Raw genomic sequence first — 17,192 nt, 5'->3', positions numbered from 1 at the left:
AACTGAAGCCTCTCACGGATATCTCCCCATGCTGCTTCTCCTGTATAGGCTCTATATAATCCTATAAGTCTAGTTTTCTCCCTTCTCTTACTTAAAGTTTCCCACCCAAGTTCCTTTAACATTTTCGATACACTACTGTTTCTCCTGAAATCCCCTGTTACAAATCTTGCTGCTTTCCTCTGCACACTATCTATTTCTTTTATTAGGTATTCTTGGTGAGGATCCTAAACACTGTTTGCATATTCCAATAATGGACGAACCATACTTAAGTAACTTTTTCTCTTTTAATTCTTTGTTGCATCCTTTAAGTAGCCTCTTTATGACATGTAACGATCTGTATGCTTTCCCAACAATGTCATCCATATGACCCTTCCAGTGCAAATTACTTTCAAATCTCACACCTAAGTATTTGCACTTGCCATCTTTTGGGATAACTACCTCATCCAAAGTATATTCAAATTCAGTTTTAAAGCTCCTGTTTGTAAATGTTGTAACAGTTGATTTGCCTCCATTAACCTTCATATTATTCTCTTCAACCCATTGTTGGATACTCTCAAGGTCCCTTCGTAATTCTGAACAATTCTCATTGTTATTTATTTCCCTATAAACAATTATGTCATCTGCATACAATCTTATTTTTTATGTTATATTATTCCCTAAATCATTTACGTATATTAAGAAAAGTAACGGACCGATTATACTACCCTGTGCAATTCCCTTACAAACTTTCTCTTCCTGCGATACATTATTTCCTACTTTGACTTTCTGAACCCTTGAATTTAGAAATGTTTTTATCCAACGTGTAACCCTTACATCCAATCCTATTCCCTCCAATTCCAATTTCTTTAATAATATTCCATGTTCCACTCTATCAAAGGCTTTAGAAAGATCTGTGGCTATGCAATCTAACTGGCCTCCTGAATCCAATTGATCTGATATGTCCTGCTGAAATCCCACCAGTTGTGCCTCACAAGAAAATTTCTTTCTAAATCCATACTGGCTCCTCACGAACCAATTCTTATCACATATTCCTCTGATGTACTTTGATATTAAACTCTCCAGTATTTTACAAACTATAATGGTCAGGCTGATTGGTCTGTAGTTCTCTGGTTTCCTTTTATCACCCTTTCCTTTATAAATTGGTATTATTACAGATTTGTTCCATTCCTTTGGTGTTGTACTATTATTTATGACATAGTCAAAGAGAAATTTTAAATAAGGCACTATGTACCACCCCATTGTCTCTAACACCTCCCTCAGTAAATTGATCACTTCCTGCTGCTTTTCCTTGCTGAAGCAGTTGGATTTCTCTGAAAATATCTTCATTTGTGAATGAGAAGCTTCTTGTTTCCCTCTGTGTCTCTCCCTCTCTATCTTCTGTTTCGGTTTCCAACTCCTGATAATCATCTACTGAATGTCTGAATTCCCTATTAGATAGGTTTGCTTTCTCAGTATCTGTTAAATAGTGTTCACCCCCTTCTCCCACCATTGTAGGAATTTGGATTCCTTTTCCTTTTTGATTCCTGATGTATGAATACTGCTTTTTCCATTTCCCTTTGTGGTCATTACCCTCTTGAAGTATGCCATTCATATAATTCTCTTTTGCTTCCTTTTTCACTCTATTCAGTTCCCTCATTAGCTGTTTTCTGGTTTCTCTACTCTCCCTACCCTCTTTGATTTTCCTGTTTACTATTCTACATTTTCTTTTTAATTTTCTTATTTCCCTTGTATAATAAACAGGATCTGAGGTCATTTTACCCTTCTTAACAGGTACAAATCTCTTCTCTCCTTCGCAGTGATTCCTTTAAATTTAGCCCAAAGTGTATCCACATTACTCCCTTCACTTATCCAACAACTGAATTGTGATTTAAGGAAAGTCCCAAATTTATCAACTTCAGTTTTTCTGCACAATTTCTTGTCTTGTGTGACCCTCTTATTAAGCCTTTTTGGTACCAGTCCTACATTCATTATTACAGCCTTATGGTCACCTATTCCTTCAGTTACTTCAGTTTTATCAACAATTTCCCATGGTTTAACCAAGAATACATCTAGTAAGTTATTGAGACGAGTCAGTTCTTGTACTACCTGTGTAAATCCTCCCTCCCATATTAACTTATTTGCCAGTTTCTGTTCATGGGCTTCACTTGCAGCTCCATTCCATTCAACTTCGGCAAGTTTACATCTCCCCCAATTATTACCATATCATTATTATTGTTTTTATGAGTATAATATAATATTTTCTCAAATATTTCCATGTCTCTTTCCTCTCTTCCAGGCCTGTATGTTCCTATAATTCCCACCTCCTTCATATTATGACAAACAAATTTTATCCCTAATATTTCATCCCTTTCATCGGTAAACCATTCATGTGAACAATATGTTTCCTTCACCAGAATAAATACCCCCCTCCCTTTTTATCTCCTCGGTCTCTACGATAGACTGTGTACCCTTCTGGAAATACTTCTCTATTACCCACCCCTTCTCTCAACCAAGATTCCACTCCTATCACCACATCAGTCTCAAAGATTCCATCAATGTACCGAATTTTGTTTATTTACTACACTCTGACAGTTTACCAAGAGCAATCTCAGACCCCCTTCCTCCCTAAAACTTGACTGTTGCAATTGGGTAACTTGAAATTCCTTACTTTTCTGAGTTTCATTTTCTAGTTGACTGAGCCAGCTTGAAGTACCGCTGGCTCCTTCTACTAGTTTTCCTGGTTAGTATTATAACTCAAGGGAGTTGCCTTTTTTACAGTACATATCTTAAGGTTGGAATGGAGGAGCGGAAAGGAATTGGCCACCCTACCGCGCGTAAACTCCAGCTCAGGAGCACCTCTGCGGAGGTTCGGACCTGCCTTCGGGCAGAATAACCCTTACCTACCTATCTTAAGGTTAATAAAAGCTAGAACAATATTTGCTATCTTTCGTTTACCTGAATTGTTTAGATGAAGGCCATGCTTTGTGTAACAGTGTCTCTCGAAACTGCTGCTATCAATTACTTGTGTATTACGAAAATGTTTACAAATTTTAACGATATCTGTATTAACTTTGTCCACTTCAATGTTCACACACGAGTCGCTAATCAAATCATGCCTGTGGGGCACGTTCACTACAAAGATGTTAGTGTGAGTCAGCTTACCTAGTGTACATTTAAGTTGAGAAATGACATTCTTAGCATTATGAGCTATGTCGTTCGTCCCGCCGATGATCACTATTGCATCACGACTTCCGAGATTTCTTGCTGCCTGTTTGGTTGGGGCTCCAGGATAATGACGGCTGATGCTGCAATATCTTCATTGTTCATTTTCTCCGCAATTCCCCTCGCCTGGCTATCACCAAATATAAGAATGTTCGACACTTTCGCCGGTGCACTGTGTGGGATTTTAGGCGTAACTTTGACGCTTCTCGTAACGGATTTTGCGCTATACGTTTGACTGCTTCCCATACGGATAAGTCCTTGCGTATCGCTTATTTCCCTCAGGGCTGAAAATCTATTTTTGGTGTCAATTACAAAGTTGTCCTTATTTAACTGTACACTTTTCCTCCTAGAATCTGAAGCAACTTGACACCACGCGCTAGAATTCACGGAGCCACCTGTGTTCTGAATGTTTACTGGTACCGGTACTTTCGATTCCAGTAAACGTACCTTCTCCTTTAAAATCTCTTTCTTCGCTTTTAATGCTCGTAAATCCTGTTGCAATAAAGAGAGAATTACAAGTACATTATCATTACCTCCATCCTCCAAGGAATGAGACGCCAGCGATTCGTTGACCGTTGTAGGCCTAGGTTTGTTACAGCTATTCAAATTGCTCTCGCCACAGTTCACACAGGTCCAAGTATCTTCATCTTTAGTGAAACCAGCACTATATATACACTCAAAATGGTACCAAATTAAACACTTTTCACACTGGATACCATTCTTCGCTCACTTCTTATTTACACCACACTTATTCCCGATTATTTCGCAAGAGAACTGGAAGCTATCTTCACTTACATCCTTCGCTGACGCCATCTTAAGTGAAGGTATCATCTTCATCTTGTCTGACTCGTTGGCTGAATGGTCAGTGTACTGGCCTTCGGTTCAGAGGGTCCCGGGTTCGATTCCCGGCCGGGTCGGGGATTTTAACCTTAATTAGTTAATTCCAATGGCCTGGGGGCTGGGTGTTTGTGCTGTCCCCAACATCCCTGCAACTCACACACCACACATAACACGCTCCTCCACCACAATAACACGCAGTTACCTACACATGGCAGATGCCGCCCACCCTCATCGGAGGGTCTGCCTTACAAGGGCTGCACCCGGCTTGAAATAGCCACACGAAATTATTATTATTATTATTATTATTATTATTATTATTATTATTATTATTATTATTATCTTCATCTTACTTTCTTCATTTCTATCTCTTTTCCATTCTTTCCATGCTTTCTTCTTTTGTTTAACAACCACTTTCACCTTTCCATTCCACAAAGTGTCTCCTTTTCCTTCTCTCTCGCCGAAGTTCTGCAAAATCTTCTCTGCACAGCTTACAAATGTATTTTTAAATTTGGTTATTCTTTTTCTACACTTTCTATTTCATTTATAGTGATGTGATTTTTGAATTCCTCCTGAAATTTCTTCTGAGTTCCTTTGTCCTTTAATTTCCATACATTTATTTTCTTCTGTCTTACTTTTTACTCTCACAGTTTAACCTATTTTCAGTTTTGCTATCACTACTCTGTGGTCTCCATGAAATGCCGCACCTGGTAGTGCTGTTACATCCATTAACAGTTTACGATTTGTTTTCTCAGCTAGCATATAATCAATAACCATATTTGTCCTCCGTTCACCCCTGCCGTATCTTATGATCTTTCCTGTTCTTCTTTCTAAATCAAATGTTACCCACAATCATTCCGTTTTTCTCACAAAAATCACTCGACTTATCTTTGCTGTTTCTTCTTCCATAACCAAGAGGACTAACCCCTTTTTCTTTCCCAAATCTGTCATTTCCAACCTGCGCATTGAGGTCTCCCATGACTATCATTTCCATGTCGGTAATTACTTCCTTACCGGGCGAGTTGGCCGTGCGCGTAGAGGCGTGCAGCTATGAGCTTGCATCCGGGAGATAGTAGGTTCGAATCCCACTGTCGGCAGCCCTGAAGATGGTTTTCCGTGGTTTCCCATTTTCACACCAGGCAAATGCTGGGGCTGTACCTTAATTAAGGCCACGGCCGCTTCCAACTGCTAGGCCGATCCTATCCCATCGTCGCCATAAGACCTATCTGTGTCAGGGCGCGTAAAGCCCCTAGCAAAAAAAAAAATTTACTTCCTTGAGTGTGTCCAATAATTCCTCTGTGTTTTGCTTACTGTTTCCAGTTTGGGATGCATAAACTTGGATGAAGTCTTTCACTCTTTCCGTCCTCAGTCGTACTCTGATAATTCTGTCACTTAACATAGTCTACCTTATCCACATTTTCATCCAGGGTTTTGTTAACAGTCACTGCTAATCCATTCTTTGCCTCACCTCCTCCACTCCAGTATAGGGTGTATCCTCATCTTCACTCCCTTTTCCTTCCACTTGACCTCACGCAGTCTCATTGCAACATTCCTTTCCTCGATAGTCAATCAACTCTTCTGACTTTCCTGTCATGGTCATAACATTTATAACTTTGGTTGCTGGTAGCCCACTTACCACAGCTCCCCCAACATGAACTGTGCGTCACCTGCAGCATACACAATAGCCTTTTCTGAGGTTTATATTTATAATCACTCATTTTTAGGCTATTGTTACGATGGGGTCGCCACTCCTAAAGGCATTTTAGAGCTACTGCCAGCAATTAATCAGGCCACACTCTAAATGGGGAACAGATGCCCTTGCAGTTGCACTTAAACGTTGGAAACAAACGCTGCTGATGAATAGTGTACTCGTACTATACTCTGAGTACTGGGCTGCCTCTTCCGCAATCTCCACCATTCCGAAGTCCATCTTCTTCGTTGTAGATTCCGATGAGGTGTTCACTCGTAATCCTAAGCTGGGACCCTACCAGATGATACACACCGCGACGCTGTGCTCTGGGACTCGCATATGCAGAGGTGCCACTCCCTGGGCAGGGCTGCCTGCGAAGAGGGTCCCTACCTGCTACTTATTTCTACAGATTGTGTCAAAATTTAATGCTCCAGCTTCTAGAGGTGACAAGAGGCCAGAACAAGCTTTGTTTGGTTGATAACCGTGGGTCTCTAATGAATTATTGAGTGACAAAATCAGATACTGTTCTGTGTAAGTCTACTCTGAAGTCCTGCTTCACCAGGCTAGTTGGCCATGCGGTTAGAGGCGCGCGGCTGTGAGCTTGTATCCGGGAGATAGTGGGTTTGAACCCCACTATCGGCAGCCCTGAAGATGGTTTTCCGTGGTTTCCCATTTTTCACACCAGGCAAATGCTGGGGCTGTACCTTAATTAAGGCCACGGACGCTTTCTCCCCATTCCTAGACCCTTCCTATCCTATCGTCGCCGTAAGACCTATCTGTGTCGGTGCGACGTAAAAAAAAAAGTCCCACTTCCTGATACGGTATCGGAGTTAAGGCAAGATGAAATTATGTGGCATGTTTTTATGGCCAGATGCCAACTTTAGTTGAAGTAATGAAGAAGAAATTAATGATGGTGAATGAAATTGCGTAAGGAGGTAGGAGGAGTCGGCTGTGGCCTATGAATAGGAAGTGTTCTAGCATTTGCCTGCAAGTAAAAATGGGAAACTACAGAAAAGCCATTCTCAGGACAGCCAATAGTAGGGTTTGAACCCACTCATCTACCGAAAGTAGAGCTTGGCTCCATTGCCGTAGTGTGGTAACGTGCATGGCCACTCTGCTCGGCAAAAGCTGCACTGTAAGGGTACACTGTAAACAAATTAAGACTAGTCATTCTTTAAAACCATCATTATGCCATGATGTTTGAATGCAGTGTCTGTGCTGTGACAACATGCTGTACGTTTTTGCTCATTTAGAACAAAGCGAGAGGATGTATGGGACTCCAGTTGAATTCGAGGAAGAGCTCGTTGCTTGAGTGCTTACAGCTGCGTACTCTGTGCAGTACATACCCGGGGTCTTTGGACACATACGAGAGGCAATGGCATGTTGTTGCAGGGCATGTATTGAAGCAGGAGGATGAAATTTTGATCAGTTTTTGTAAAACATTACAAGTAAATTGACAAATAATAATTTTATTCTCAACTATCTCAAAATGTAGGTACTTCAGCTTTTGATTTCCAGCCTTACCTGTTTTTGTCTCTTCTATCATCCCTAGAAATTTGAGCGCTGAATTTCATTACACCCTGTATTTTTTAATTTCTTTATCTTACTGTTGTTAATGTTACTCTTTCTGAAGAACCCTTTATAACAAAGAGAGAAGGAATAGTAAATTCTGGTCATCCGTACATTTTTGCAGATAAGTTGTTGATGAATTTCCATTGCCGATACTTGGATGTATTGTCTGTCCCAAAGCAGGCCATGAGCGTGACATGCAATCTAGGGGAGTTACCTTGCGAAGTGCAATAGTCCCTGCGTACTGACAGAGATGAGCTGAGGAGGTAGATAACTTCGTTTTTTATCTTGTCATTACTTTGGATTGTGTTCATGATAATTACTAGTAAAAATTTGACTCACTGGTCTATCATAGCATTAATATTTTACTCGCTGTGGAGCCCATCCTTTTACAGACAGACAGACAGACAGACAGACAGACAGACAGACAGACAGACAGACAGACAGACAGACAGACAATATTCAAGACAGACCCAGTCATATTCATACTTTCATTCCGTCTGCAAATCCATTTACCTGAACCACATTTGTCATTGGCCTGTCGAAGATAAGTATGAAAGCTAGTTTAAATATACCTCCCATTATCTTTTGGTTGTATGATCTTTGAGACTTTTACTCCGGGGATGTCATTATCGTCTGCTCTTTAGTCATTCTCACAAATCTTTGCCTTATTTTATCTTGTGATAATAAAAGTGTACTTAACTGATTCTTTCATTTCTCAACGCACATAACTGAATTTACGCTGCTGGAATAAAACTGTTCTTCTTGTATTCACATTTCCACATTTTCTCGAATTCTAGTTTTATTATTCTACTAAAAATATGCCTCCATGTTTTGTCTTTAATGTTCTATTTAAAAAGCAAAAAACATTAGTTTTATACTAGTGTGCCTCTCTGATACCCTGAGGACTTCCAACCATTTAGCCATCTATGATGACCATAGAAATCTTTATTTTTGCCAGATGGGTTTGATCATCTTTCATATCTATCGTATCTTGACCATTTAGTGTTTTCTTCTGACTGTGGTTGTATATGATGTGCAAGACAGTACATGTAATGCGATTCCTTGCTCATTGGGAAGGCTTCTGAATGGCTTAGCGTTCCATCCCTGAGTCGATACTTAAAGAAATACTGATCCTAAATTTCACACTTCTTAACCTAATTAATCAATTAATTAATATACCTAACCAAAACCTTATGCTCTACAATTTTCGTGACAGAGACTTGAACAAATTGTTGGATTCAAATGATGTTTTAACACTTGAGCCTCTTATGGTCGCCTGCATTTTCTTCTTGGAACTCTCACTTATCAGAATAACATTGAAGAAAATTTCATCCTGCTTGCTAACACAGCCAAATCTCTCTCTCTCTCTCTCTCTCTATTCCAGGGACCTCACTCGAATGTTAATGGCAATACAATATATATTGAATCATTTTAAAGGAGTCAATAGCCTTCTGAGATCAAGTTGGCAGGTTTGATTCTGGCTCAGTCTGGTGGTATTTGAAGTTGTGGAAATATGTCAGCCTTGTGTTGGTAGATTTTATGGGCATGTAAAAGAACTCTTGCAGGACAAAATGCTGGTGCCTTGTCTGTGAAAACTATTGGAATAGTTAATAGGACATAAAACTAATATCATAATCATTATACCACTTTTCTCATAGCTGTGGGGTTACGGGTGCAAACTGTGTCGCACATATGGATTTGGCCCTGTCTTGCGGTCGGATGCCCCTTCTGATGCTAACCCTATATGGAGGGATGTAATCACTATTGTGTGTTTCTGTTACGGTTGGTAGTGTGATGTATAGTTTGAATATGAAGAGGAGAGTGTTGTGACAAATGCAAACACCCAGTCACTGAACCAGAATAATTATCATGTAATAACCTTGGAACCCTGGTTCCACCTTATTCCATACTTATCCGATTCTTAAAATCTTCAACTTATTACTATTAACATTTACAAATTACACTTATCTTTTGCTACATGTTTTGTTCTCAGTACGGGATTTCTTTAGCCAATATACAATGAAAAAATAATTGACACATAATTAAGAGAAATGTTCTAAAACTTTGGACATTACACATTTTTAAAAACATAGGCCTACTATTTGTTCATTACATTAAAAATCATCTGCATAAAATAGTCTTTTAGACTAAATTGTCCCTGTAAAATAATGATTAGATGAAATAAAAACGTAAACAGTGTAAACTAGTAGCATTGTATGCAGCATTGTTATGGTATACAGGCAAGTAGGTAAATAGTAAGGGGGGACATCAACCAATATGCATGTGCACGGAAAATACCATATATCTCTCCTACCACAATTCACATACACATGAAAATTTTAAAAATGTTATTTTGTCAAATATGCCATTTCTGTTGTAGTAAAATATGTGTTCTTATTATTTTACTAAGTGTAAAAAGCTTAATTCAGCTACCTTTCATAGTCTTGGAAAAAAAGGAACGTTAGTTACAAAAAATGGATATACCGGAAATCATAAATGAAAGTTTGTCACATACAAAATTCTATTTATTGAGCTAAAATGTTCCAGGGCTGTAGTCTTTGTCTTCCTCATCTTCTGCTCTTCTTTTTTCACCCCTCTTCCATTGCCTTCTTTGATTCATTCCAGCCAGAACTCCAGTTTCGGCTGCAGCAACATGTTTTTGGTCGATAGTTCTGAGGATGCGGCATGTGCAGACTCCAGTCTTGAAGCCCATATTTAGAATAGTATTAATTCTTCCTTCATTTCCATCATTGTAGACCAGAACAGCATCATTTTTGGTAATATTGACTCTGGTGTAGGAGCAAAAGGTGATTTTAATTATTTATCATTTAGTTCAGGGATTCATTGGGATTTTTTTTTTTTCCATGGAGACTTCAGTGGAGAAGGTCAGGATATCAAAAGGGCTCGGTAGACTGGCTTTATTGCTGGTTCAGGTAGACTGTGTGACGATATAAATTAACGTAAATCCACTGTCTTCCTCCAGTTCATCACTGTAGGTTAGATTTAGACGCGCTTGGAGGTGTGGAGATACTATCCACATCGTTATTTACATCACTTTTGCCAGGTTCACATTTCGTTCTCCGAACATTATTGATCAGAGATTTCTTGTGTTTCCTAAAAATTCTGTTGCTTCTAGGCATATTAGCTGTTACCATAAACACTACTTAGAAAAACAATCAACAATATATAGCAAGTCACATGGCAAGCACAGAGATGTCAACTAAAGCATTACTCGAGTCAATTTCACAGCCTTCTAAATCATGAACACAGTCGTCGTGAACTTTGTTGGTCACGTTGTAGTTATATTACACCTTCCAATAAAGAATTCTGCTAATTCGCAAGGATAAATCGCAATAAATACAAGACTTGAACTGGTACGACTTCATGTTGTGTAAAGTGGGCATGGCCTATGTGAATCAACAACTATTTAATAGACTTAATTTAATAGATTTAATTCACATTTCAAACTTTGGGAATATAATCTCTAAAGGCTAAGCAACGAAATATGAGAATGAAATATAATAGATATTTTGGTGTATTTCATTGACTTCTCCCCCATGCAGCTTTGTTATAGTGGAAAGGTGAGTAGGTAAATAGTAAACAGATCCGCATGACAACACAGAATTTCTTTTATGACCACTAGTTTTATCTACATATTGTTTGTTTTGTTTTGGTGGTTATCTCTACGTTTTAAATATGGACCAACGATTTTAGAAGTTTCTGCTGAGCTTTAACATAATAGCATAATAGATAATGTCCATCCAATGATTTGCAACAGTTTTTAGTGGACACTGCAATTATTTTACTCTCTTTAATTTTTTATGTTTAATGAATATCAAAACAGACTCTAAATTGTTCTTTCAACTGAAGTTGTTTTTTTTTGTGGGATTCAGACAAATGTTAATCTTGTGATGATGAAACTGAACTATAAGTGGGGTGATCCAGAGCTGTCCAGTGCATTTTTTTCTAGTTTACCATTATTGTGAAGAAGCAGGATGCCTTGGATCAGAATTTTGGGTCTTTTGGAATAGGCCCCTCTATAACCTTGCCCAGAAGTTCACAGTAGTATGAAGCATTGACAGTTCATCATTCAAGTAGAAAAAAGATGGATACACCAACTTAGCTTCCTGAAAGATGGTCATGTGAACCTTCCTGGCATACAAACAGGTTTTTGGCTTCACTGGAGCTGTTTTCCCTTTTGCACACTGCTCCATATGTGACCGCTTCATTTCAAAATATAGTGGTGTAACCATGTTTCATCACTTCCCACAATGTATGACAAAAATTATTCTCCTCCATCTTCAAACATTCCAGAAGCTTCTGAGAAATTTTGGCCCTTATAGCTTTGTGATTTGCATTCAAAATTCTTGGCAATGATCTTGAAGTGACTTTGCATAAACCCAACTCCTTTTTAATGATAGTCTGCATACTTCCTTCACTAATTTCACAAACGCTTATTTGTGTGCTGCCATGAAGGAGATCTTGTATTCTCAGAGGTTCTGGGATGATGTGCGCGAGTGAGATTATAAGTTACTACCCGACCTTCATGAAGGGACTTAGGCCACTTGTGTACTTGAGACTTCAAATGTATACTGGTACTGAACTGTGAACACAATCAAACAAGATTTCTGTAGGTTTAATATCTTCACATGCTAAAATCTGAATAATTGTGTGTTGTGCAACAGACACATGCACGTCTTGTTCACTCGTTATGGTAACAATAAGGGAAGTAACTGTAGAAGCAAATATGTAGTGTAGATCGAGGCTAAACATTCCTACCAACTGTTCACTGTCCTGTTAAAGAACATTGCACTAGTTTCAAAAGTCTCCTTTGTGATAGTACATATATCACACCCCCGAATTATATGTAGAAGTTAGAGATATTATTGTCAGTATTCGATTTATTATTATTATTAGTATTTCATTTATATATTTTGCCATTTATATTGGTAAGCTGGAAGATATCCACATATGTAGGTATGAGTAATTTGTTTTGCACGAGTGGGAAAGCATTGCTTTAATAACTCTGGTAATTTGAATGAGTCATATGGCTACCTCAGTGTTTGTTGTGATGTACTTGTGTCGGGTAATTCCATTAGTCATGTATATATCCCAGCCTGATGAGATGAGCTTGTTGTTGTACCAGGGAAATTTGATGATTCATTTAAAACTCCCGAGTGTTTGTTTATAACTTGGGAGAAAGAAGAGGTTTACTCATGATTGGCTGGCAAGCACCAATCCAGACGTATCATCTGAGAGGAGGGAGATGTTGATGTCTATAAAGGTTGATGATACGGCGGCAACCAGGAACATTGTATGGGGGATTGTAAGGGACATTGTAAAGGTGGTTGTAGAGGTGATTGTAAAGGAACGAGAAGGAAGATAACTACAACTACAACTGACGCACTGTACGGGAAGAAAGTGGTGCTGATACACGGTACTGGAGTGACACGGCTGCAATGGACTGGACTTCAAACGTTTGTGGAGCGTAGTCTTGTTATGTTCGTAGAAAAGTGGCTGATTGTGGAGAGTGCTTGCGCATTAAGTATTGTAGCACTTGTGGCGGCCTAGCATTATATGTTGGTGAAAGCTATCTCAGACTTTCCGTAAATTTATGTTGAGGATCGACAGACGTGTGTATATATCTTTACAACAAGTGTTCAAATATGTGAACACAGTAGTACAAGGTACAGTATCTGTGTGATGTGATAACTGCCGATTATGAGAATCGGTAAGTCGAATTGATATAGAGACAGTGAAGGGTATTTATCTTCATACATGTACATTGTTCATCGGACTATCTACAAATGGTAGCTTAGTTCTCGCTTTCGTTTTCCCACGATTTTCATTATTTTGTTGTTGTTGTTGTTGTAAATATGGAGTCTTCCAGCAATATTTTATGTGTGTATTATATGTATAATGTTGTATGTTGATGAGGTGCTCATGCACGGAATTTGTTAAGAATATAGTTAGCTATTTTAGAATCAGTGTTATTGATAAACCTAGGTGCAGTTCCTACCTAATTAGTCGTTTTCAGGAGGTTAGGTAAGGCCTGCAGCAGATGTACCAGTACGCAGCATTATGTACACGCCCTGGGATATAAAGTCTATCATGCTCTTATCTAAATTCGAGGGATCCATTATGGTGAACTCTGGCGCCCATACTACGGACATTTCGGTTAATTATGCTTATTAATTTTATTAAGTTTTTGAGTAATTTTATTTATATATTTTTATTAATGATTTTATTTATTATTATCATCAAAAAGTTACACCTTCAAACTGATCTACCATTGTACATACTCCTTGGGAAGAATGGATAGACCGTTTGGTCTTGATATTGTACATCAGGACTGAGTTTTTGAGAACAGATCTCCAGATACTTTGTTTCTAATTTCTTTCTTTTCATTATTTTGCAGCACTTTCAAGATGTGGAGGAATCTCATCTGAAACAAATGAAAGAATTCCTTAACAATTATGCTGAAGTTATCCAAAATAATCATGAACTAATAGGCCAGGTAAGTTAACGATTTTTTACTTACTTTTGGTTTACTCTGGCATTCAGTCAAAATGGGTGAGGTACTTTGAAATTGATGGGAGTAGTGAATTAAGTTGCACAAGGCTTAAATGACACGAGCAAGACAGTTTAGTTGCTTTAATAAATTTCATGTCATATTTTATTAGTTTATTGACAGTTTGGGTCATGATAGCCAAATAGCATAGTCACTGACATCTCACCATTTCGGTCCTAGTTCAGACCCCGGGTAATGCAGGTGTGATTTTTAAAATAAAAAATCATGTTCTTGTGTTTCAAATTCCACGTAAAACTGGAGATCCCCATGGCTGTGATCGCAATATCAAAAGTCGTGTAATTACAAGCTTGATTTTATTTACAGTTGATATTCTTGAGTCCAAATTTATATGCCTAAATATGTTAGATTGCTGCATCGCGTAGACCTTATGGTCCATAAGAGATATGGAATGAAGTTACTTCTGTTCATGTGAGGAAACAGAACATTAATATATCAATGAGGCACATAGGACAACTGCTGGTAATATCATTTTCTTGATGGAAACTATATGTAGGCCTCATTAAACCTATGAATTTTACAGTCATATTCTACTATCTTTTTTTCTTATTTAGGAGATACTCATTGTAAATGAATAAAGGGAAACATTACAAAGTGTACAAGGTGCTACCCAGAATTTCTGAGAATTTGAATATTTTTATGTGAACAAGCAGCAGAACAAAGTCCTGACACTAGGTTTATATTTCAACTAGTAGTAGTCTGCCAGCTGAAATCTAGGTGACTGCACGTGTTTCTGAGTTTCGGTACTTTTCTGAACACCATGTTCTTTCTTGCTTCTCTGAGTTCTGAAATGGCTGATGTTAATGAGCAAAAAATCTGCATTAAATATTGCAACAGGCTCAGAACTGCAGCTGAAACCCCTGGAATGCTAAAGGAGGCTTTTAGTATTGGAAAGGAACAAACCGGAGGCTTTTGGTGACTAGGCTTCAACCTTCAGATGGGCGCAGTTGATTTAATAGGCACAGTTTTCCTGTTACATCTCTCCCTTCTCCCATACTAGACAGTGATGTCACTAGCACTCTCGAGTAGGCGTGTCTCTTCTCGTATTGTTTTGAATGCTAATCAGTAAGGGGTGGATGTTGTTGACCTAAAAAAAGTCTGAAAACGATCAACAAAATGCCCTTAAATTTAAGGAAATGTACTAGAAAATAAGTAAATAATGACTTCAAAATACTTGAACAAAATGAATTCTGGTGACTGTGTAACAGTGATTTTACGAGTAATATATCCCTGCTCTATTCACTGCAGAGCTCTTGTTTTTACATAAATATCACCTAATTTACTTGGAAGTGTATATAATATGGTAATGATTTGCTCCTGTAGAACCTGGGAACACTTGTTGTTCTCACTTATTACAGATTTCAAATGCTTTCCCCTTTTAATGTGCTGCTGTACAATAAACTACTTTTCTGTACTCCCTTTAACGCTACACAATCCACAAAACAAAACGTGTCCACCTGTTTTAAACACATCCTTTCTAAATTCATTCACCACCTGAATTTTAAAATACACTTTTGAGTGGTTTCACTTTTTGCATTTTTCTTACACAGAACAGTAGTACACACTTGGGATAATAATTCTGTACTGAAGTGGAAAGTTAAGTTATTTCCAATCACTTCTCCTTTCCATTTGTTCTTGTCTTTGAGGCACATGGGGTTGAATGTCTAGCTGTAGGGGTGGGTGCAAAGGCTAATGCATTCCTTATGATTTATGTCATGTTAGGAAATACTTTGTCCTAATCATCACAGTTCTGTATTGTGTTTCTGCACATATCTTGGGTGCCAGAGACTCAGTTATAAAAACCATATAATCTCGAATACCACCCACCACTGGATAAGACCCGCACCCTTATTTTGATAGAACAAAATTTTAAAAAATAAGTGAAGTCAAAATTATTTACAATCTTTATTAACACATATAAAATGATTCGAAAATACAAATAAAAGTAAACAAATATTTCCAGAATGATATCCAGCGAGTTCATTCATCATCATCAGTACCAACTTTGGAACTTTCGTCACCATCACCTTCCCACAAAATATCATCGCTACCATCCAAAGCATTAGAAATGCTCTATTTCCTGAAGCTCTTCCGTATGAGGTCTCGAGGGATACGATTCCATGCCGTCAAAATCCATAAACACAGCAGCTGAACTTCCGGGCGCTGAATGCAACCATTTGGCGTCAGTGTGTGATTATCAGCCGCCATCCATTCTGTACAGAGCTGTTCAAGGCTGCTTTAAATGGACAGTTCATGCAGATATCCAGCGGCTGTAGCATAGATGTCATCCCACCCGGAATGACTGCTAGGTCGGTTTTCCCATCCTTGATATGTTTCTTCACAGCGTCTGTAGTGTGGCCGCGGTAACTGCCGAGAACAAGCAACCTCTTTTGTCCCAATAATACACCAGGGTGACGTTGTCAGACACACTTTACCCAGTCTTCCACAAGTGAACTGTCCATCCAGCCGGAGTTCTGAGATCTGACGACAACACCAGCGGGTATATTTTTAGGAAGCGTCTTTCTCTTGAGAACAATATACAGCAGCAATTTTGTTCCGTCGACGCGAATAGACATTATTACCGTACACTGTTGACTGGTACGGTCTTGTAATAATACTGAACATGGCTTAGCTCTGTTGATACTGCTACACAGCTGAAAGCAACGGGGAAACTACAGCCATAACTAACTCCTGAGGACATGCAGCTCTCTCTGTATGAATGATGTACTGATGATGGCTTCCTCCCGGGTAAAATATTCTGGAGATAAACTAGTCGCCCATTCGGATCTCCGGGTGGAGACTACACGAGAGGGGGCAATCATCAGGAAGATGGATACTGACATTCTGCGAGTTGGAGCGTGCATTGTTAGAAGTTTGAATCGTTGTGGTAGGTTAGAGAATCTGAAAAGGGAGATGGATAGACTAAAGTTAAATGTATTTGGTATAAGTGAAGTACGTTGGCAGGAAGATAAGGATTTTTGGTCAGGCGACTACCGAATTATCAACACAAAATCAAACCGGGGAAATGCAGGAGTTGGTTTAATAATGAATAAGAAAATAGGGCAGCGGGTAAGCTGCTACGACCAGCATAGTGAAAGAATTATTGTCGTCAAGATAGACACCAAACCAATGACCACCACAATATTGCAGGCCTATATGCCTACTAGTTCAGCGGATGATGAGGAAATCGAAAGAATATATGAAGAGATAGAAGATTTAATACAATATGTAAAAGGTGATGAGAATCTAATTGTGATGGGAGACTGGAATGCAGTGGTAGGCCAAGTAAGAGAATACTAATAT

The 17,192-nt window shown here is 38.6% G+C and overlaps 1 protein-coding gene across 9 annotated transcripts in view; it reads left to right on the top strand.

The window, feature by feature from the left end:
- Positions 1–17,192, top strand: part of LOC136864355 (F-BAR domain only protein 2) — a 573,880-nt gene that overhangs the window by 129,407 nt on the left and 427,281 nt on the right. For all 9 annotated transcript variants that reach the window (XM_067141249.2, XM_067141248.2, XM_067141247.2 and 6 more), the window contains exon 5: positions 13,719–13,817. In XM_067141249.2, coding sequence (XP_066997350.1) covers positions 13,719–13,817 — 99 coding nt within the window. The remainder of the gene's footprint in view (positions 1–13,718; positions 13,818–17,192) is intronic.

Source organism: Anabrus simplex, chromosome 2, assembly GCF_040414725.1.
Source record: "Anabrus simplex isolate iqAnaSimp1 chromosome 2, ASM4041472v1, whole genome shotgun sequence".
NCBI lineage: Eukaryota > Metazoa > Arthropoda > Insecta > Orthoptera > Tettigoniidae > Anabrus > Anabrus simplex.
The sequence above is the reverse complement of the archived record's forward strand: the minus strand, read 5'-3'. Positions and strand labels throughout refer to the sequence as shown.